This window comes from Bombina bombina, chromosome 3 (assembly GCF_027579735.1).
Source record: "Bombina bombina isolate aBomBom1 chromosome 3, aBomBom1.pri, whole genome shotgun sequence".
In the NCBI taxonomy this organism is placed as follows: domain Eukaryota; kingdom Metazoa; phylum Chordata; class Amphibia; order Anura; family Bombinatoridae; genus Bombina; species Bombina bombina.
The window spans coordinates 1127756956-1127780220 of record NC_069501.1 but is presented as its reverse complement, the minus strand read 5'-3'; the positions used below and the strand labels follow the sequence as shown (position 1 = coordinate 1127780220).

At 38.5% G+C, this 23265-nt stretch overlaps 1 protein-coding gene across 1 annotated transcript in view; it reads right to left on the bottom strand.

Annotated features, from left to right (window-relative positions):
- ATP8A2 (ATPase phospholipid transporting 8A2) overlaps nt 1-23265 on the bottom strand; it is a 1256305-nt gene that overhangs the window by 1177595 nt on the left and 55445 nt on the right. The window contains exons 8-9 of the mRNA XM_053705572.1: nt 21029-21140; nt 11324-11489 (exon numbers count right to left, since the gene is read on the bottom strand). Of these exons, the coding sequence (XP_053561547.1) occupies nt 11324-11489; nt 21029-21140 (278 nt within the window). The remainder of the gene's footprint in view (nt 1-11323; nt 11490-21028; nt 21141-23265) is intronic.

Genomic DNA, 23265 nt, shown 5'->3' with positions numbered 1-23265 from the left:
GGACAAGTGGTGTAATCTGCAATAAACATAAACAGATATGCTTAAATTATCAAAGCTTCTAAGATTTATGTTACAATGAATCTAATAAAAATACTAAATCAATAGCCTACAATAGAAATGCATTGTTTCTGTCAACATTTACTAGAATGTGTCATGTCTGCTATGAAAGATAATGTGGAGAGAATTCATCACTCATAGTAAGAACAAAGAGTCACTGCACACGTGAATGTAGCGTTGTCAACATTTGCTATTCTTCTTTCACAATGGGCATCCTTCATGTAGTAGCGACTGCAAAACGTACAGCATGAGTCAGACATCCCTATACAGGCGTATTACTATCAGAAATAAATGAATGCTAATATTTAATCTGTACTTCTTCAAAGTTGTTTTATTGGTGGTTTTTTAATTTTAAAATGCACTTAATTACTAATCATATTATCTATATTTTATAGAATAATTTTATTTAGCTAGATTTACTAAGGGCTACATTTATAAATTTATAAAGCTGCATTTGCAGCTTTTGGGCTATGTGGAGCAGGTTTGCAAAAAATAATCCTATCTTTTCAATGGGATCTTTCTAACGCCGGTATTTAGAGTCTTGGCTGAAGTGAGCGTTAGAAATCTAACGACAAAACTCCAGCCGCAGAAAAAAGCCAGGAGTTAAGAGCTTTCTGGGCTAACGCCGGTTCATAAAGCTCTTAACTACTGTGCTCTAAAGTACACTAACACCCATAAACTACCTATACACCCCTAAACCGAGGCCCCCCCACATCGCCGCCACTCTATTAAAATTTTTTAGCCCCTAATCTGCCGGCCGAACACCGCCGCCACCTACGTTATCCCTATGTACCCCTAATCTGCTGCCCCTAACACCGCCGACCCCTATATTATATTTATTAACCCCTAATCTGCCGCCCCCAACGTCGCTGCTACCTTACCTACAATTATTAACCCCTAATCTGCCGACCGGACCTCACCGCTACTATAATACAGTTATTAACCCCTAATCCGCCTTACTAAGCCTATAGTAAATAGTATTAACCCCTAATCTGCCCTCCCTAACATCACCGACACCTAACTTCAAGTATTAACCCCTAATCTGCCGACCGGACCTCACCGCTACTCTATTAAATTTATTAACCCCTAAAGCTAAGTCTAACCCTAACACTAACACGCCCCTAAGTTAAATATAATTTTTATCTTACGAAATAAATTAACTCTTATTAAATAAATTAATCCTAATTAAAGCTAAATACTTACCTGTAAAATAAACCCTAATATAGCTACAATATAAATTATAATTATATTGTAGCTATTTTAGGATTTATATTTATTTTACAGGCAACTTTGTATTTATTTTAACCAGGTACAATAGCTATTAAATAGTTAATAACTATTTAATAGCTACCTAGTTAAAATAATTACAAAATTACCTGTAAAATAAATCCTAACCTAAGTTACAATTAAACCTAACACTACATTATCAATAAATTAATTAAATAAAATACCTACAATTATCTACAATTAAACCTAACACTACACTATCAATAAATTAATTACATAAAATACCTACAAATAAATACAATTAAATAAACTAACTAAAGTACAAAAAATAAAAAAAGAACTAAGTTACAAAAAATAAAAAAATAATTTACAAACATAAGAAAAATATTACAACAATTTTAAGCTAATTACACCTACTCTAAGCCCCCTAATAAAATAACAAAGCCCCCCAAAATAAAAAAATGCCCTACCATATTCTAAAATTAAAATAGAAAAGCTCTTTTACCTTACCAGCCCTTAAAAGGGCCTTTTGCGGGGCATGCCCCAAAGAAAACAGCTCTTTTGCCTGTAAAAAATAACATACAATACCCCCCCAACATTGCAACCCACCACCCACATACCCCTAATCTAACCCAAACCCCCCTTAAATAAACCTAACACTAAGCCTCTGAAGATCATCCTACCTTATCTTCACCGCGCCGGGTATCACCAATCGGTCCAGGCTCCGAAGTCTTCATCCAAGCCCAAGCGGGGGCTGAAGATGTCCATGATCCGGCTGAAGTCTTGGCCCAAGCGGGGGCTGAAGATGTCCATGATCCAGCTTAAGTCTTGATCCAAGCGGGAGCTGAAGAGGTCCATGATCCGGCTGAAGTCTTCTATCAAGCGGCATCTTCAGTCTTCTTTCTTCAGGATCCATCTTCATCCCGCCGACGCGGAACATCCTTCTTCACCGAAGACTTCCCGACGAATGACGGTTCCTTTAAGGGACGTCATCCAAGATGGCGTCCCTCAAATTCCGATTGGCTGATAGGATTCTATCAGCCAATCGGAATTAAGGTAGGAAAATTCTGATTGGCTGATGGAATCATCCAATCAGATTCAAGTTCAATCCGATTGGCTGATTGGATCAGCCAATCAGATTGAGCTCGCATTCTATTGGCTGATCGGAACAGCCAATAGAATGCAAGCTCAATCTGATTGGATGATTGGATCAGCCAATCGGATTGAACTTGAATCTGATTGGCTGATTCCATCAGCCAATCAGAATTTTCCTACCTTAATTCCGATTGGCTGATAGAATCCTATCAGCCAATCGGAATTCGAGGGACGCTATCTTGGATGATGTCCCTTAAAGGAACCGTCATTCGTCGGGAAGTCATCGGTGAAGAAGGATGTTCCGCGTCGGCGGGATGAAGATGGATCCGGAAGAAAGAAGTTTGAAGATGCCGCTTGATAGAAGACTTCAGCCGGATCATGGACCTCTTCAGCTCCCACTTGGATCAAGATTTCAGCTGGATCATGGACATCTTCGGCCCCCGCTTGGGCCAAGACTTCAGCCGGATCATGGACATCTTCAGCCCCCGCTTGGGCTTGGATGAAGACTTCGGAGCCTGGACCGATCAGTGATACCCGGCGTGGTGAAGATAAGGTAGGATGATCTTCAGGGGCTTAGTGTTAGGTTTATTTAACGGGGGTTTGGGTTAGATTAGGGGTATGTGGGTGGTGGGTTGTAATGTTGGTGGGGGGGGTATTGCATGTTATTTTTTATAGGCAAACGAGCTGTTTTTTTTGGGGCATGCCCCGCAAAAGGCCCTTTTAAGGGCTGGTAAGGTAAAAGAGCTTTTCTATTTTAATTTTAGAATAGGGTAGGGCATTTTTTTATTTTGGGGGGCTTTGTTATTTTATTAGGGGGCTTAGAGTAGGTGTAATTAGCTTAAAATTGTAATATTTTTCTAATGTTTGTAAATTATTTTTTTATTTTTTGTAACTTAGTTCTTTTTTTATTTTTTGTACATTAGTTAGTTTATTTAATTGTATTTATTTGTAGGTATTTTATGTAATTAATTTATTGATTGTGTAGGGTTAGGTTTAATTGTAGATAATTGTAGGTATTTTATTTAATTAATTTATTGATAGTGTAGTGTTAGTGTTAATTGTAACTTGGGTTAGGATTTATTTTACAGGTAATTTTGTAATTATTTTAACTAGGTAGCTATTAAATACTTATTAACTATTTAATAGCTATTGTACCTGGTTAAAATAATTACAAAGTTGCCTGTAAAATAAATATTAGTCCTAAAATAGCTACAATGTAATTATTATGTATATTGTAGCTATATTAGGGTTTATTTTACAGGTAAGTATTTAGCTTTAAATAGGAATAATTTATTTAATAAGAGTTAATTTATTTAGTTAGATGTAAATTATATTTAATTTTGGGGAGTGTTAGGGTTAGACTTAGCTTTAGGGGTTAATAAATTTATTAGAGTAGCGGTGAGGTCCGGTCGGCAGATTAGGGGTTAATACTTGAAGTTAGGTGTCAGCGATGTTAGGGAGGGCAGATTAGGGGTTAATAATATTTATTATAGGGTTAGTGAGGCGGATTAGGGGTTAATACATTTATTATATTAGCGGTGAGGTCCGGTCGGCAGATTAGGGGTTAATTATTGTAGGTAGCTGGCGGCGACGTTGTGGGGGGCAGATTAGGGGTTAATAAATATAATATAGGGGTCGGCGGTGTTAGGGGCAGCAGATTAGGGGTACATAGGTATAATGTAGGTTGCGGCGGTGTACGGAGCGGCAGATTAGGGGTTAAAAAAAATATGCAGGTGTCAGTGATAGCGGGGGCGGCAGATTAGGGGTTAATAAGTGTAAGGCAGACATAGGAAGTGTTTCCCCATAGGAAACAATGGGGCTGCGTTAGGAGCTGAACGCTGCTTTTTTGCAGGTGTTAGGTTTTTTTTTCAGCTCAAACTGCCCCATTGTTTTCTATGGGGGAATCGTGCACTAGCACGTTTTTGAAGCTGGCCGCGTCCGTAAGCACCGCTGGTATTGAGAGTTGCAGTGGCAGTAAATTATGCTATACGCTCCTTTTTTGGAGCCTAACGCAGCCATTCTGTGAACTCTAAATACCAGCGGTATTTAAAAGGTGCGGGGGGAAAAAAAACAGCGTTAGCTACGCGGGTTGTTACCGACAAAACTCTAAATCTAGCCGAAAGTTTTTTGTTTCTTTTTAAATGTATAGTTTTGCTTATTTTTAAATAACAGTGCTCTGATTTTCAGACTCCTAACCAAGCCCAAAAGCTTTATGAGAATACCGTCAGCTACCTACTCCAGCTTGCTCCTGTTTGTGTAAAGGGTCTTTTCATATGCAAAAGAAGGGGGAGGGGGGGAGTATCTTATTTCCCACTTGCAGTGGGCTTTCCAACTGCCTTTTCATCAGAGCTAAACTGAGAGCTTCTAAGTAAGTTTTTAAACAGTTTTATACTGGGGGGTCGATCCGATAAAAATCGTCGCCCGCAAAAGTCGGCGACGCCAATATTTGCGCGGGTTTGGTATCCTATATACGGCGTAACCTAGAAGTTATGTGCGTATATTTCTGCCGTCGCCCGTAGTTTTTTGGGCCATAGGCAGGTATACCAAACCCGCGCAGTTTGGTATCCAATATGCAGCGTAAGGACTTACGTGGCGAAAATTGAGAAATCTTACTCCATTTTCACCTCGCCACAAAAAGCAGCCATAAGAAGCCTTACGCTGACTATTGGAGCCCCATAACTCCCTAAACTGGCTGCTAAAATAAACCTAACACCTAACGCATGCGCAATGTCTATCTCCCTGTCAACCGCGATCTGCTAAAATAAACCTAACACCTAACGCATGCGCAATGTCTATCTCCCTGTCAACCGCGATCTGCTAAAATAAACCTAACACCTAACGCATGCGCAATGTCTATCTCCCTGTTAACCACGATCTGCTAAAATAAACCTAACACCTAACGCATACGCAATGTCTATCTCCCTGTCAACCGCGATCCCCCGCCGCAATCCATAATAAAGTATTTAACTCCTAAACCGTCGCCATCTACATAAACTAACCCCCTACTGTGAGCCCCTAAAACCACCACCATCTAACTGATCTATCCCCTAATGTGAACCCCTTACACCGCCGCCATCTATATTAAAATTATTAACCCCTAATTTAATCTACCTACCCCGCCGCAAGCTATATTATCTATATTAACCCTAAGTATATTATAGTTAATATAGTTATTACATTATATATATTAACTATATTAACCCTAATTATATTAGGGTTAATATAGTTAATATAGTTACTATAGTATTTATATAAACTATATTAACTCTATCTAACCCTAACACCCCTAACTAAATTCTTATTAAATAAATCTAATTCATATTATAAACTAAAATATTCCTATTTAAATCTAAATACTTACCTATAAAATAAACCCTAAGATAGCTACAATGTAATTAATAATTCATTATAGCTATGTTAGGGTTTATATTTATTTTAAAGGTAAATTGTTAATTATTTTAACTAGGTATAATAGCTATTAAATAGTTATTACCTATTTAATAGCTACCTAGTTAAAATAAATCCTAAAACTAAGTTACAAATACACCTACACTATAAATAAATTAAATAAACTACAAATATCTATCTAAAAATACAATTAAATAAACTAAACTAAATTACAAAAAAAACAAACACTAAATTACAAAAAATAAAAAAAAGATTACAAGATTTTTAAGCTAATTACACCTATTCTAAGCCCCTAATAAAATAATAAACCCCCAAAATAAAAAAAATTCCCTACCCTATTCTAAATTAAAAAAAAGTTCAAAGCTCTTTTACCTTACCAGCCCTTAAAAGGGCCTTTTGTGGGGGTATGCCCCAAAGAAAACTGCTCTTTTGCCTGCAAAAAAAAAACACAATACCACCCCCCAACATTACAACTCACCACCCACATACCCCTAATCTAACTAAACCCCCCTTAAATAAACCTAACACTACCCCCCCTGAAGATCTCCCTACCTTGTATTCACCCCGCCGGGCAGAACTCCTCATCCGATCCGGGCGATGTCTTCCAGCAAGCGGCAGTGAAGTCTTCTTCCATCCGGGCGATGTCTTGAAGCAAGCGGCAGAGAGTCTTCTTCCATCGGCGATGTCTTCAAGCAAATCGGCATCTTCAATCTTCTTTGTTCGCTCCTCCGCCGTGGAGCATCCATCCGGCACGACGACTTCCCGACGAATGAGGTTCCTTTAAATGACGTCATCCAAGATGGCGTCCGCCGAATTCCGATTGGCTGATTGAATCTGATTGGCTGATTCAATCAGCCAATCAGATTTTTCTACCTTAATTCCGATTGGCTGATAGAATCCTATCAGCCAATCGGAATTCGGTGGACGCCATCTTGGATGACGTCATTTAAAGGAACCTCATTCGTCTGGAAGTCGTCGTGCCGGATGGATGCTCCGGGGCGGAGGAGCGAACAAAGAAGATTGAAGATGCCGATTTGCTTGAAGACATCGCCGATGGAAGAAGACTCTCTGCCGCTTGCTTCAAGACATCGCCCGGATGGAAGAAGACTTCACTGCTGCTTGCTGGAAGACATCGCCCGGATCGGATGAGGAGTTCTGCCCGGCGGGGTGAATACAAGGTAGGGAGATCTTCAGGGGGGGTAGTGTTAGGTTTATTTAAGGGGGGTTTGGGTTAGATTAGGGGTATGTGGGTGGTGGGTTGTAATGTTGGGGGGTGGTATTGTGGGTTTTTTTGCAGGCAAAAGAGCAGTTTTCTTTGGGGCATGCCCCCACAAAAGGCCCTTTTAAGGGCTGGTAAGGTAAAAGAGCTTTGAACTTTTTTTTAATTTAGAATAGGGTAGGGAATTTTTTTTATTTTGGGGGTTTATTATTTTATTAGGGGGCTTAGAATAGGTGTAATTAGCTTAAAAATCTTGTAATTTTTTTTTATTTTTTGTAATTTAGTGTTTGTTTTTTTTGTAATTTAGTTTAGTTTATTTAATTGTATTTTTAGATAGATATTTGTAGTTTATTTAATTTATTGATAGTGTAGGTGTATTTGTAACTTAGGTTAGGATTTATTTTACAGGTAATTGGGTAATTATTTTAACTAGGTAGCTATTAAATAGGTAATAACTATTTAATAGCTATTATACCTAGTTAAAATAATTAACAATTTACCTGTAAAATAAATATAAACCCTAACATAGCTATAATGTAATTATTAATTATATTGTAGCTATCTTAGGGTTTATTTTATAGGTAAGTATTTAGATTTAAATAGGAATATTTTAATTAATAATATTAATATTATATTTATTTTAATAAGAGTTTAGTTAGGATGTTAGAGTTAGATAGGGTTATTATACTTAATATATATATATAATATAATAACGATATTAACTATATGAACCCTAATATAATTAGGGTTAATATAGTTAATATATATAATATAATAACTATATTAACCCTAATATAATTAGGGTTAATATAGTTAATATAGCTGGCGGCGGTGTAGGGGGATTAGATTAGGGGTTAATACATTTATTATAGGTGGCCGCGGTGTAGGGGGATGTAGATTGTAGGCAAAAGAGCAGTTTACTTTGTGACAAAGCCCCGCCAAAAGCCCCTTTAAGGGCTGGCAAAAGAGCTGTTACTTTGGGGCAATGCCACACAAAAAGCCCTTTTCAGGGCTATTTGTAGGGTTAGACTTAGGTTTAGTGGTAGGGATAGTTTAGTATTTTAGGGGTTAAATAATTTAATATAGATGGCGGCGGGGTAGGGGGATTAGATTAGGGGTTAATAATTTTAAAATAGATAGCGGCGGGGTAGGGGCTCACTTTAGGGGGTAGGTAAGGTAGATGGCGGCGGTGTTAGGGGCTCACTTTAGGGGGTTATAGATTTAGTATAGCTGGCGGCGGTTTAGGGGTTAATAACTTTATTAGGTTGCGGCGGGCTCCGGGAGCGGCGGTTTAGGGGTTAATACATATTTTATTGTTAGGCTAGTGAGGGGGGATAGCGGATAGAGGGTTAGACGTGTCGGGCTATATTAGGGAGGCGTGTTAGACATGTCGGGCTATGTTAGGGAGGCGTGTTAGACAGTGCGGGTAATTTAGACTTTAGTCAGGTTTTGTAGGCGCCGGCAGTTTCTAACGTGCCGCAAGTCACTGGCGACGCCAGAAATTTGTACTTGCGCAGATTTCTGGACATAGCTGGTTTATCAGACTTACGGCACGTTAGCATCTGACGGCGACATATATGGGATAGCTCGAGCTGCGAGCTGAAACTGCGGGCGACGCGGGTTCCCTCGCTTGCGCCGCAAACTACGATCTATATCGGATCGACCCCTGGATTTTTATATAAGTATCTGTGCATCTTATTCTTTATAGTAGTGTCTATTACATGCAGTTATATGAACATGAGTGTATACTGTCCCTTTAATGGCATGGGCTATATAGCCTTTGATTGATTGTAATGCCAGGCGTCATTTGCATAAGAAAACTGGAAAGGGGGCAAAGCAACATCAAGGTAAATCTAGAGCTTTAGAATAAAGACGGAACTTCCGCATGAAAAAATAAATGTAAAATATTGTTATCCTGCCAGTATTGGAAAGGAAGTCATTTATTAGTGATAATGCATCTCTTCTACATTCCTTAATACCAAAGCTTCCTTTGCAAGACTCTCTATATAACAGGTTGCAGTTTGATTTGCTGCCAACGCTCTATTTAGTTTCATATAAGAAGAGACATTTTGGTTGCTGTAGGAGTCTGTGGTTTTGCTAAGTAAAAGCCTTAGCTTAACTTAAACTCCTGCAGCATATTTCAAGCTCCTGCTGTAATTATTTATAATGTCCCATGAGGAGTATATAATGGAGAATTGCCGACACATTATGGCATACAGTGAGTTTTAAAGGGAAACTGTAGCCAAAATTTTTCTTTTGTGATTCAGATTGAGCATGAAATTTTAAGCAACTTTCTAATTTACTCCTATTATCAAATATTCTTCATTCTCTTGGTATCTTTATTTGAAATGCAAGAATGTAAGTTTAGATGCCGGCCCATTTTTGGTGAACAACCTGGGTTGTCCTTGCTGATTGTTGGATAAATTCATCCACCAATAAAAAAAGTGCTGTCCAGAGTACTGAAACCAAAAAAAAAAGCTTAGATGCCTTTTTCAAATAATGATAGCAAGAGAACAAAGAAAAATTAATAATAGGAGTAAATTAGAAAGTTGCTTAAAAATGCATGCTCTTTCTGAATTACAAAAGAAAAATTTTGGGTTCAGTGTCCCTTTAAGTAAATAACCTTTCAGTGAATACAGAGTTGTCGCCTTTCAAATTTGCCTCTTATTTGCAGGTTCTTTAGATTTATGTGTCTGTTCTATAAGGTAGCATATAGGTTAAAGGGACATGAAACCCAACATTTTTCTTTCATGATTTAGGTAGAACATAGAATTGTAAACAACTTTTCAGTTTATTTCTATTATCAAATGTGTTTCATTCTCCTGTTATCATTTGTTGAAGAAGCAGCATAGCACTTCTGGTTTCTAACTGAAACCTGGGTGAGCCAATGACAATCGTTATTTATTTTATATGCAACCACCAATCAGCAGCTAGAACCTAGGTTCTTTGCTGCTCCTGAGCTTACCTAGATAAAGCTTTCAGCAAAGGATAACAAGAGAAGGAAGCAAATTAAATAATAGAAGTAAATTGGGAAAAAATGTATGTATGTCTATGACTTTACTGTCCCTTTAAGTGCAGTAATTTTATCAACACTATAAAAAATGAATGTGGCTGTCAAATCAGTGTGAAATAGTGTTATAATATGTCCATTCACTATTTAAAATCAAACATACTTCACCCATCACCTGGCGCTTATATTGTTATAGGAAACATAATACATTGTTCATGCTTTAGCCAGGTGTATTGAAAGTACTGTGTAAAAATTGCTATTAAAAAATAAAGTAATTAATAAAAGTTCCCCATCTGCTTGCTGATATTACATTGTAAATAAGGAGGCAAATAAGCCGAGAAAAATCTGATTAAATAACAAAATACAAACGTTCAAGCATTTGTAAGATTTTCAAGCAAATATTTAAAGAGATAATGACACACAATTTTCAACCAACTTTCCAATTTAGTTCTGTTATCTAATTTGTTTCACTCTCTTGGTTTCTTTTTTTAAAAGCATACCTAGGTAGACTCAGAAGCTGCTGATTGGAGGCTGCACTTATTTGCCTTATGTTATTGGCTCACCCATGTGCATTGCTGTTTCTTCAACAAAAGATATGAAGAGCATGTGGCATATCTTTGGATTTAGGCTACTGAAATTGTTGTCCAATCAGCAGCAGTGGCACAGTTGGGCCATGCCACTACCACAGATGATTGGCTCAGCTGCAGTTTACGCTAAGGACCAGCAGTTCTCTGAGTCTTCCAAGTGGTTCTTTGAGGAGTTAAACACAGAGTTGCAGGGTCGCTAGATATAAAATGACATGCTCTAACAAATTAGGCCTTTTAATGCTCATCGGGTGACAGGCACTTTCTGCTAATGCTCATGTGTTACACTATGATATTGTAATTCTGTCTATTCTATTCTATTCTATTCAGTATCAGCATAAACAGACCAGAATATCAAGCTTTGAGGTTGTCTTACAAGAAGCAACAATAGCAGTTATTTTACAGTCACAATTGTGATAAAAGGATGGTTTATGCTTCTTTCATGATTCAGATAGAGCATGCAATTTTAAGAAACTTTCTAATTTCCTCCTATTATAACATTTTCTTCTTTCTCTTGGTATCTTTATCTGAAAAGCAGGATCGTAAGCTTAGGAGCCGGCCCATTTTTGGTTCAGCACCTGGGTGGCGCTTGCTGATTAGTGGCTAAATGTAGAAAGAAAACATTTGGGTTTCATATCCCTTTAATAAGAAAATGTATTTCATTCATTAGATTAAAAAAATACAGTATTACATTTATAGTAACTTAAATTTATTTTGATTTACCCTTTATGCCCAGGTACCAGTTGGTTTCATCATATTTTTGGTTCCATAATAACGCCCCAACAGAACTAACAAGTGCCATCACCAGCAGGATACCGAACAAAACCAGGATCTGTATATTGGTCACTTTTTCAACGTTGGATCTTTTTAGAGGTGCTTTTGTAGAATTCTGCAAATATAGACATATACTTAGAAATACTAATATGATAATATATGATGTAGTTAATTAATTTAGTATTTGATATATTTTATAAACAAACTCACACACAAAGAGCATTTTAAATTTGATCTAAAGTTTAGTAAAGAGATTCAGAATTTCCATTCTAGTATCATAAAGACACACTAAATACTACTAGATACTTTTGTATCTAGTGACTGGAATGAACTGGAGAAGAGCATCCCTCACATAGGCCTTAATCACTATATATATCGGTCGAGACCTTTTTGGCTCTTTTCTGACCGAAAAGTCCACTTTTTGATTCAACACAATCACAATAGGGTGTTTTCAGCTCCTTCCCACACCCGTAAACGTGTTTTCAGATTCTCATTAAAAGCCTTATTTTTCCTATAGGGTAGAAAAGTTCTCGCTGATCACAATCCATTTTTTAGTCACTTTTCCATACATTTTTGATGCCAGTTTTGACTTTTCAAATTCAACACCTCAAGGCTCTTGATAAGTCTTTTAACTGGCATTTTGGACATCTTTGCAAGTATTTTACAGCTATTTGGAAACAATCTATTATCTTGCACATATGTAAAACCCTGTGAAATGACCCCAGGAGATATTGTAGACTTCAGCATACATGGTATTGATTCATTAAAGTTCTATTCACTCCTATTGTAGAGGCTGTAGACAGGGTACACACTTACACATGAACAGGTTCATATTTGCACTGTATTGTTAGTCACTAATAGTATTTGTGTCTTCAAAACCTGGTTTTAATATGGGATTGCGCAATCGCAACTTCCATAGGAACCTATGACAATTTGTTTTTATCCACACCACTGCTAAACCATCTGAAAGCATATTGTATGTTGGCTGGCATGATGGGCAGACTGGCACAATTTCTCTATGGCTATAGGGCAAGTGTTGGTTTTTACAATATTTATTTATATTGTTTTTTTAAAGGACCATTTTCATTTTGGCGTATTCTTAAAACAAGATGGTGACTACAAGATTCTATTGAAAGGACTTATCTTCTTATAATATCGTCTTATAATAGATTTTAACATTACTGAAACTATAAAGCTTGAACCCACTGCCTTGGAACATTGTATCTGCCTAGGACGACTTCAAAAGAGATTGTGCCTTTGCCACCGTATTTTCTAGAGAATGCACCTCCAAACACAAATGCATTCCAGTCTACAACTTCAATAATGTAGGCGCAAGCACTTTGAAATGCATTATCGTGCCCATGTCTGGACTTAGCATTCTGTTAGTGACAAAATTGACAGTGTGAGTGTGCGACTTAGAATCACATATTAAAATAAAAAATAAAAAACATGCCATTGGTAGATGTTGGTGTCCTAATATAACTATCAAAGTATGGCCATCATGCCAAGATACATATAGCATTCATATGCTTAATCAGTGTTGAGGATGGATTTAGATTACAATAGGTTAATATGAGTATTTCCCTTGTTCAGTATATAAAGCGGTTACTTGAATAGAGCTTTACTGTAACTTTATGAGGTGTGAATGTGATATTGTATCTGTGCATTTTGGGTGACTTGCCAGTTTAAATTTAAAGAAACTCGAAAGCCAAGGTCTACTTTCAGTTGAGGTGGTAAATTGTGGAAACTGGTGATAAAAAACATTTATCTCCATTAAAGTCTAGGGAGATTTTTTATGTAACCACCAGTCTCCACACTTTACCACCTCAATGGGATCTAGGCCAAATTTGGAGCGTAAATCCAAATGCTCTTTTTTTTGAGCAAATGAAAACAGAATTTATGCTTACCTGATAAATTACTTTCTCCAACGGTGTGTCCGGTCCACGGCGTCATCCTTACTTGTGGGATATTCTCTTTCCCAACAGGAAATGGCAAAGAGTCCCAGCAAAGCTGGCCATATAGTCCCTCCTAGGCTCCGCCCACCCCAGTCATTCGACCGACGGACAGGAGGAAATATATATAGGAGAAACCATATGGTACCGTGGTGACTGTAGTTAGAGAAAATAATTCATCAGACCTGATTAAAAAACCAGGGCGGGCCGTGGACCGGACACACCGTTGGAGAAAGTAATTTATCAGGTAAGCATAAATTCTGTTTTCTCCAACATTGGTGTGTCCGGTCCACGGCGTCATCCTTACTTGTGGGAACCAATACCAAAGCTTTAGGACACGGATGAAGGGAGGGAGCAAATCAGGTTACCTAAATGGAAGGCACCACAGCTTGCAAAACCTTTCTCCCAAAAATAGCCTCAGAAGAAGCAAAAGTATCAAATTTGTAAAATTTGGCAAAAGTGTGCAGTGAAGACCAAGTCGCTGCCTTACATATCTGGTCAACAGAAGCCTCGTTCTTGAAGGCCCATGTGGAAGCCACAGCCCTAGTGGAGTGAGCTGTGATTCTTTCAGGAGGCTGCCGTCCGGCAGTCTCATAAGCCAATCGGATGATGCTTTTAAGCCAAAAGGAAAGAGAGGTAGAAGTCGCTTTTTGACCTCTCCTTTTACCAGAATAAACAACAAACAAGGAAGATGTTTGTCTGAAATCTTTAGTAGCCTCTAAATAGAATTTTAGAGCACGGACTATGTCCAAATTGTGTAACAAACGTTCCTTCTTTGAAACTGGATTCGGACACAAAGAAGGTACAACTATCTCCTGGTTAATATTTTTGTTAGAAACAACTTTAGGAAGAAAACCAGGCTTAGTACGCAAAACCACCTTATCTGCATGGAACACCAGATAGGGCGGAGAACACTGCAGAGCAGATAACTCTGAAACTCTTCTAGCAGAAGAAATAGCAACCAAAAACAAAACTTTCCAAGATAGTAACTTAATATCTATGGAATGTAAAGGTTCAAACGGAACCCCTTGAAGAACTGAAAGAACTAGATTTAGACTCCAGGGAGGAGTCAGAGGTCTGTAAACAGGCTTGATCCTAACCAGAGCCTGAACAAATGCTTGAACATCTGGCACAGCTGCCAGTCTTTTGTGCAGTAAAACAGATAAAGCAGAGATCTGTCCCTTTAGAGAACTTGCAGATAATCCTTTCTCCAAACCTTCTTGTAGAAAGGATTGAATCTTAGGAATTTTTATCTTGTTCCATGGAAATCCTTTGGATTCACACCAACAGATATATTTTTTCCATATTTTATGGTAAATTTTTCTAGTTACAGGCTTTCTAGCCTGAATCAGAGTATCTATTACAGAATCTGAAAACCCACGCTTTGATAAAATCAAGCGTTCAATCTCCAAGCCGTCAGTTGGAGGGAAACCAGATTCGGATGTTCGAATGGACCCTGAACAAGAAGGTCCTGTCTCAAAGGTAGCTTCCATGGTGGAGCCGATGACATATTCACCAGGTCTGCATACCAAGTCCTGCGTGGCCATGCAGGAGCTATCAAAATCACAGAGGCCCTCTCCTGATTGATCCTGGCTACCAGCCTGGGAATGAGAGGAAACGGTGGGAATGCATAAGCTAGGTTGAAGGTCCAAGGTGCTACTAGTGCATCTACTAGGGTCGCCTTGGGATCCCTGGATCTGGACCCGTAGCAAGGAACCTTGAAGTTCTGACGAGACGCCATCAGATCCATGTCTGGAATGCCCCATAATTGAGTTATTTGGGCAAAGATTTCCGGATGGAGTTCCCACTCCCCCGGATGGAATGTCTGACGACTCAGAAAATCCTCTTCCCAATTTTCCACTCCTGGGATGTGGATCGCAGACAAGTGGCAGGAGTGATCCTCCGCCCATTGAATTATTTTGGTCACTTCTTTCATCGCCAGGGAACTCCTTGTTCCCCCTGATGATTGATATATGCAACGGTCGTCATGTTGTCTGATTGGAACCTTATGAATTTGGCCTTTGCTAGTTGAGGCCAAGCTCTGAGAGCATTGAATATCGCTCTCAGTTCCAGAATGTTTATCAGGAGAAGAGACTCTTCCCGAGACCATAGACCCTGAGCTTTCAGGGATTCCCAGACCGCGCCCCAGCCCACTAGACTGGCGTCGGTCGTGACAATGACCCACTCTGGTCTGCGGAAGCTCATTCCCTGGGACAGATTGTCCAGGGTCAGCCACCAACGGAGTGAATCTCTGGTCTTTTGATCTACTTGAATCATCGGAGACAAGTCTGTATAATCCCCATTCCACTGTTTGAGCATGCACAGTTGTAATGGTCTTAGATGAATTTGTGCAAAAGGAACTATGTCCATTGTTGCAACCATCAATCCTATTACTTCCATGCACTGCGCTATGGAAGGACGAGGAACAGAATAAAGTACTTGACAAGAGCTTAGAAGTTTTGATTTTCTGACCTCTGTCAGAAAAATCCTCATTTCTAAGGAATCTATTATTGTTCCCAAGAAGGGAACTCTTGTCGACGGGGACAGAGAACTTTTTTCTTTGTTCACCTTCCATCCGTGAGATCTGAGAAAGGCTAGGACGATGTCCGTATGAGCCTTTGCTTTTGACAGGGACGACGCTTGTATTAGGATGTCGTCCAAGTAAGGTACTACTGCAATGCCCCTTGGTCTTAGAACCGCAAGAAGGGACCCTAGTACCTTTGTGAAAATCCTTGGAGCAGTGGCTAATCCGAATGGAAGTGCCACAAACTGGTAATGCTTGTCCAGAAAAGCGAACCTTAGGAACTGATGATGTTCCTTGTGGATAGGAATATGTAGGTACGCATCCTTTAAATCCACGGTAGTCATAAATTGACTTTCCTGGATGGTGGGTAGGATCGTTCGAATAGTTTCCATTTTGAACGATGGTACCCTGAGAAATTTGTTTAGGATCTTCAAATCCAAAATTGGTCTGAATGTTCCCTCTTTTTTGGGAACTACGAACAGATTGGAATAAAATCCCATTCCTTGTTCTCTTATTGGAACTGGATGTATCACTCCCATCTTTAACAGGTCTTCTACACAATGTAAGAATGCCTGTCTCTTTATTTGGTTTGAGGATAAGTGAGACCTGTGGAACCTTCCCCTTGGGGGTAGTTCCTTGAATTCCAGGAGATAACCTTGAGAAACTATTTCTAGCGCCCAGGGATCTTGAACATCTCTTGCCCAAGCCTGAGCAAAGAGAGAGAGTCTGCCCCCCACTAGATCCGGTCCCGGATCGGGGGCTATCCCTTCATGCTGTTTTGGTAGCAGTGGTAGGCTTCTTGGCCTGCTTACCCTTGTTCCAGCCTTGCATTGGTTTCCAGGCTGGTTTGGGCTGTGAGGCATTACCCTCTTGCTTAGAGGATGCAGAATTAGAGGCTGGTCCGTTTCTGCGAAAGGGACGAAAATTAGGCTTATTTTTAGCCTTAAACGACCTATCCTGTGGGAGGGCGTGGCCCTTTCCCCCAGTGATGTCTGAAATAATCTCTTTCAATTCTGGTCCAAATAATGTTTTACCTTTGAAAGGGATGTTAAGCAATTTTGTCTTGGAAGACACATCCGCTGACCAAGACTTTAGCCAAAGCGCTCTGCGCGCCACGATAGCAAACCCTGAATTTTTCGCCACTAATCTAGCTAATTGCAAAGCGGCATCTAAAACAAAAGAGTTAGCCAATTTAAGTGCGTGAACTCTGTCCATAACCTCCTCATATGGAGTTTCTCTACTGAGCGACTTTTCTAGTTCCTCGAACCAGAAACACGCTGCCGTAGTGACAGGAACAATGCATGAAATTGGTTGTAGAAGGTAACCTTGCTGTACAAAAATCTTTTTAAGCAAACCTTCTAATTTTTTATCCATAGGATCTTTGAAAGCACAACTATCTTCGATAGGAATAGTAGTGCGTTTGTTTAGAGTAGAAACCGCCCCCTCGACCTTGGGGACTGTCTGCCATAAGTCCTTTCTGGGGTCGACTATAGGAAATAATTTCTTAAATATAGGGGGGGGAACAAAAGGTATGCCGGGCTTTTCCAACTCTTTATTTACTATGTCCGCCACCCGCTTGGGTATAGGAAAAGCGTCGGGGGGCACCGGAACCTCTAGGAACTTGTCCATCTTACATAATTTCTCTGGTATGACCAAATTGTCACAATCATCCAGAGTAGATAACACCTCCTTAAGCAGTGCGCGGAGATGTTCTAATTTAAATTTAAAAGTCACAACATCAGGTTCAGCTTGATGAGAAATTTTTTCTGAATCTGAGATTTCTCCATCAGACAAAACCTCCCTCATGGCTCCTTGAGATTGGTGTGAGGGTATGTCAGAACAATTATCATCAGCGCCCTCTTGCTCTTCAGTGTTTAAAACAGAGCAATCGCGCTTTCTCTGATAAATAGGCATTTTGGATAAAAGATTTGCTATAGAGTTATCCATTACCGCCGTTAATTGTTGCATGGTAATAAGTATTGGCGCACTAGATGTACTAGGGGCCTCCTGTGTGGGCAAAACTGGTGTAGACACAGTAGAGGATGATGTAGTATCATGTTTACTCCCCTCATTTGAGGAATCATCTTGGGTAATATCATTATCTGTGGCATTACTGTCCTTACTTTGGACGCTATGGCACAATTATCACATAAATTTAAATGGGGAGACACATTGGCTTTCATACATATAGAACATAGCTTATCTGAAGGTACAGACATGTTAAACAGGCTTAAACTTGTCAACAAAGCACAAAAAACGTTTTAAAATAAAACCGTTACTGTCTCTTTAAATTTCAAACTGAAAACACTTTATTACTGAATATGTGAAAAAGTATGAAGGAATTGTTCAAAAATTACAGTGTCTTAAAGCATTAAAAGTATTGCACACCAAATTTCAGAGCTTTAACCCTTAAAATAACGGAACCGGAGCCGTTTTTAAATTTAACCCCTATACAGTCCCAGCTATAGACTTTGCTGAGACCCAACCAAGCCCAGAGGGGAATACGATACCAAATGACGCCTTCTAGAAGCTTTTTTAGTGATTCTTAGATCCTCACACATGCATCTGCATGCCCTGCTCTCCAAAAACAACTGCGCAGTAATGGCGCGAAAATGAGGCTCAGTCTATAACTAGAAAGGCCCCCTGACTAAAAAAGGTGTCCAACACAGTGCCTGCCGTTTTTTAAACGTTCCCCAAGATTATAATGCCAATTGTTAGCTAGAATCTGAATAATATGCCCCAATAAAGCAATCGAATTAGCCCATAAAAATGTCTACCAGTTTTTTAGCCCTTTTTAAGCCCTTTATTCTTATATGTTTGACTAAGAAAATGGCTTACCGGTCCCCATGAGGGGAAATGACAGCCTTCCAGCATTACTCAGTCTTGTTAGAAATATGGCTAGTCATACCTTAAGCAGAAAAGACTGCTAACTGTTTCCCCCAACAGTCCTGTGTGGAAACAGCAATCGATTTTAGTTACTGTCTGCTAAAATCATCTTCCTCTTACAAACAGAAATCTTCATCCTTTTCTGTTTCAGAGTAAATAGTACATACCAGCACTATTTTAAAATAACAAACACTTGATAGAAGAATAAAAACTACATTAAAACACCAAAAAACTCTTAACCATCTCCGTGGAGATGTTGCCTGTGCAACGGCAAAGAGAATGACTGGGGTGGGCGGAGCCTAGGAGGGACTATATGGCCAGCTTTGCTGGGACTCTTTGCCATTTCCTGTTGGGGAAGAGAATATCCCACAAGTAAGGATGACGCCGTGGACCGGACACACCAATGTTGGAGAAAATAGATTGTGATCGTCTCTATTGTTTATTAAGGGGCAAACATGTATCACACAATAAATAATTTACTTGTATTCTTCGGGTTTCACTGCATGGGAATATAGATATGAAGAGAAAAGAATGCGGGAATTTCTAACTTCACACATTGACAGTATTCTCAAATCCTACAGTCACTGGCCATGATCAGGGGCAATCTGTATCTTTATTACATGCAATTTACAGATTTGAAATAGAGACCAATCTTTGTGTGATAGACTTATGCATGAAAATGAGAGAGAGAGAGATATGGTCAGACACCAAATAGCAGCTAGCTCCCAGTAGTGCATATTGCATTGATGTTCCTGAGCCTACCTAGGTATGCTTTTCTACAACAGATACAAAGAGAACAATGCAAATTAGATAATAGAAAAAAAAACTGAAAAGTTGTTTAAAATTGCATGCTCATTCTAAAGCATGAAAGTCTAATTTTGACATAACAGTCCCTTTAAAGGGACATGGAAGTCAAAATAAAACTTTCATTATTCAGATAGAGCATGCAATTAAAATAAAAGTTTCTAGTTCACTTCTGTTATAAGATTTACTTCTTTCTCTTGGCCTCCATCGTTGAAACTTAGCACCTTCCCCTGATAGTATACTGAGGTAGGCTCAGAAGTGTCCATGTGTCTTAAGCACTCAGTGACAGCAGTGTGTGTGGAGTAAATTCCTAAGAGGAGGTCCTTAGAATGGGGATCCTTAGATGGGGACCTTAATAAGTGGATTTCTTAGAGGTGGGTCCATAGAGGTGGGGGTTATTTTGCAATTAGGGAGTTAAATGCAGTGGGGTGATGGTTTAGGAGGTTAAAATTAAACTTGCATGATTCAGATAGAGCAGGTCATTTTAAGACACTTTTAAATTCACTTCTATTTTCAAATATGCTTCATTCTCTTGGTATCCCTTGTTGAAAATGAATACACACATATCCTAAACTAGTGGGAGCTAGCTGCTGATTGGTGCCTGCACACATTTGTCTCTTGTAGTTGGCTAACTAGATGTGTTCAGTTAGCTGCCAGCAGTGCAATGATGTTCCTTCAGCAAAGGATAACAAGAGAATAAAGCAAATTTGATAACAGAAGTAAATTTGAAAGTAGTTTTAAATTGTATGCTCTATCCAAATCATTAAAGAAACTTTTGAGGTTTCCTGTCTCTTTAAGTACAGTGGGACCTAGTAATATACCGTATGCAGCCACATGTGATCTGGCTCACAATGTTTAATTATGTAGTGTTAAAATTTTCTGTAATAAAACTAACTTTTTTCACTCCCTCAGGAGACTTGAAGGCATCCTGTAGACCTTAGAAAACTGTCCTTTCAACATGATACATAGTAATTGATTGATCAGTGCAGGAATTCTATTATCTGTCCCCAATTAATCAATTAACCACAACATATTTGGTAAGCCAAGTTATACTCAAGAGGCTTTTCAAGGGGTATGACCATGGACTACAACAAATTACAAGTTAAAATATTTGAAACATATATATTTGGAATGCAAAACTCTTACACTGAGCGTATGTCTTCTTGACCAGAGGTGAAGTAATAAGTATCTCAGCAGGGATGACATAGATCATAGAAAATCTTCAAAAAGTGAATTAATTATGCAAGATATGGATAAAAAATTATAGTCTCATTCACTGCCTTTTTAAGAGGAATTTAGATTAGACACAACAGGTGTTCAAAAATCTAGGACTATTGAAATTTGATCAACTAAAGAGAAATAATCAGTTATTCAAAGATAGTTACAAATTACTTGTTGCTATGTGCTGTTCAAGTCTTAAGTTTTAAAAAAATGATCTACCTACTATATCAGAAAGAATCATCTTCAGTCCCCCATACACAGCATTACCTGCATAAGCTTCGTGTCATGACCAGTGTACACCACTATTCCCATTACCCATTGCGTATTTCTAAGCTGGGCCCCTCTTAGCAAGATCTGATCAGGTCCAACAGCAATAGGGCTAGAAAATGAAACACAAAAATAGGATTTAGTAAAATTTCAAGGATAAATGAATTAAAATATTTGACTACTGTAAATATGTGTGTACATCTTCCTAAAATTTAGAACTCTTATGAAGCAACAGATTATTGAAACTGCCATTTAATATTATACACTTATTGGAGAGTAGAAATTGAGCAATGGAATTACAAAAAGGCAAATGAGTATTTCATGATGGCAGATGATAAAGAGAAAAAGAACATTATTTAAAATGGTATATTAACCCCTAGAATTATATACCAATATATCATTCTCACAAAAAGTGTGAAGTCACCATTCCTTACTGCTGTTAAAATATACACTGCATTTGTTGCATGAGTACCAAATATATTCATGTACCTTTATCTATATCAATCTTCACATTTTTTTTTGCCTGTAACCAACCCAACGACGGCTCTCTCTGAAAACAATTGACCCCCCATAATAAATCCAGCCAATAAGATCTGTAAATTCTTTAACATTAATTATGAATGGGCACAGTGTGTAGATTTGACGAAAATATAGGCAGTTGCAACTCAGTAAACACTGCCCACGCTTGATCAGGGCATTGTAGGCATTCTCTGTTAGAGTCACTGATGTTACTGGTGATGTTGGTGTAGTAGATTGGCGCATGTGCACTAACCTGTGACATTAGTACTTAGTGGGGAGCTGCGTTCACTCAAGCACATCTCATTTAGGCAGCCCTAAATTATTGGACTATTATAATGACTCTCACTGAGAGCTTGGAAATCTTGTGAAATTCATATAGACTTTACATAACATGGAGGAAAATTAGAAAATAGAAGAGAATTGCAACATTTTTCTTCTAAACACAAACTTTACAAGTTATTTTGTTAGTTTGTAACTTATATATCTATACCTATATATCTATATGAAAATATACAGATATAGATATTTATATGTATACAATATCTATTTAAAAATAAAAACAACATTTGTTTCAAAGTAAAGGACAGGAATTTCAAGAATTTCCAATCAAAACACATTCATCCCCATAAAAAGACAAGAGTCATTAAGTGGTTACATTTTCAATAGGGTGGCTTTTTCTATTTTAGCAAGTCTGCAGGAGGTAGGGAGGGAGGGTTTAATAGCGCGTTCTTGCCATTTGTAGCAAGACCCGCACTATTATACCCAGGCAATCCCTTAATGACCAGCAACATACAGGATATGTTGCGGCCATTGAGGAGTTAAACTTGTTAAAAATTTCCAGTCAAACACCTTGCCATATACCATATCACTCTTAAACCCTCTTAAAACCTTTTTATCAATATTAAAATTATATTTTTTACAACCTTAGGTAAAAATTCACAACCTTAGGTAAAAATTCAAATGAAGTCCGCAAAACCGCCTTATCCTGATGAAAAATCAGAAAAGGAAATTCACAAGAAAGAGCAGACAGCTCAGAAAATCTTCTAGCAGAAGAGATAGCCAAAAGGAACAACACTTTCCAAGAAAGTAGTTTAATATCCAAAGAATGCATAGGCTCCAAAGGAGGAGCCTGTAGCGCCTTCAAAACCAAATTAAGACTCCAAGGAGGAGAAATTGATTTAATAACAGGCTTAATACGAACTAAAGCCTGTACAAAACAGTGAATATCAGGAAGATTAGCAATCTTTCTGTGAAATAAAACAGAAAGAGCAGAGATTTGTCCTTTCAAGGAACTTGCAGACAAACCCCTATCCAAACCATCCTGGAGAAACTGTAAAATTCTAGGAATTCTAAAAGAATGCCAAGAGAATTTATGAGAAGAACACCATGAAATGTAAGTTTTCCAAACTCGATAATAAATCTTCCTAGAGACAGATTTACGAGCTTGTAACATAGTATTAATTACCGAGTCAGAGAAACCTCTATGACTTAATACTAAGCATTCAATTTCCATACCTTCAAATTTAATCATTTGAGATCCTGATGGAAAAACGGACCTTGAGACAGTAGGTCCGGCCTTAACGGAAGTGGCCAAGGTTGGCAACTGGACATCCAAACAAGATCCGCATACCAAAACCTGTGGGGCCATGCTGGAGCCACGGACAACACAAATGATTGTTCCATGATGATCTTGGAGATCACTCTCGGAAGAAAAACTA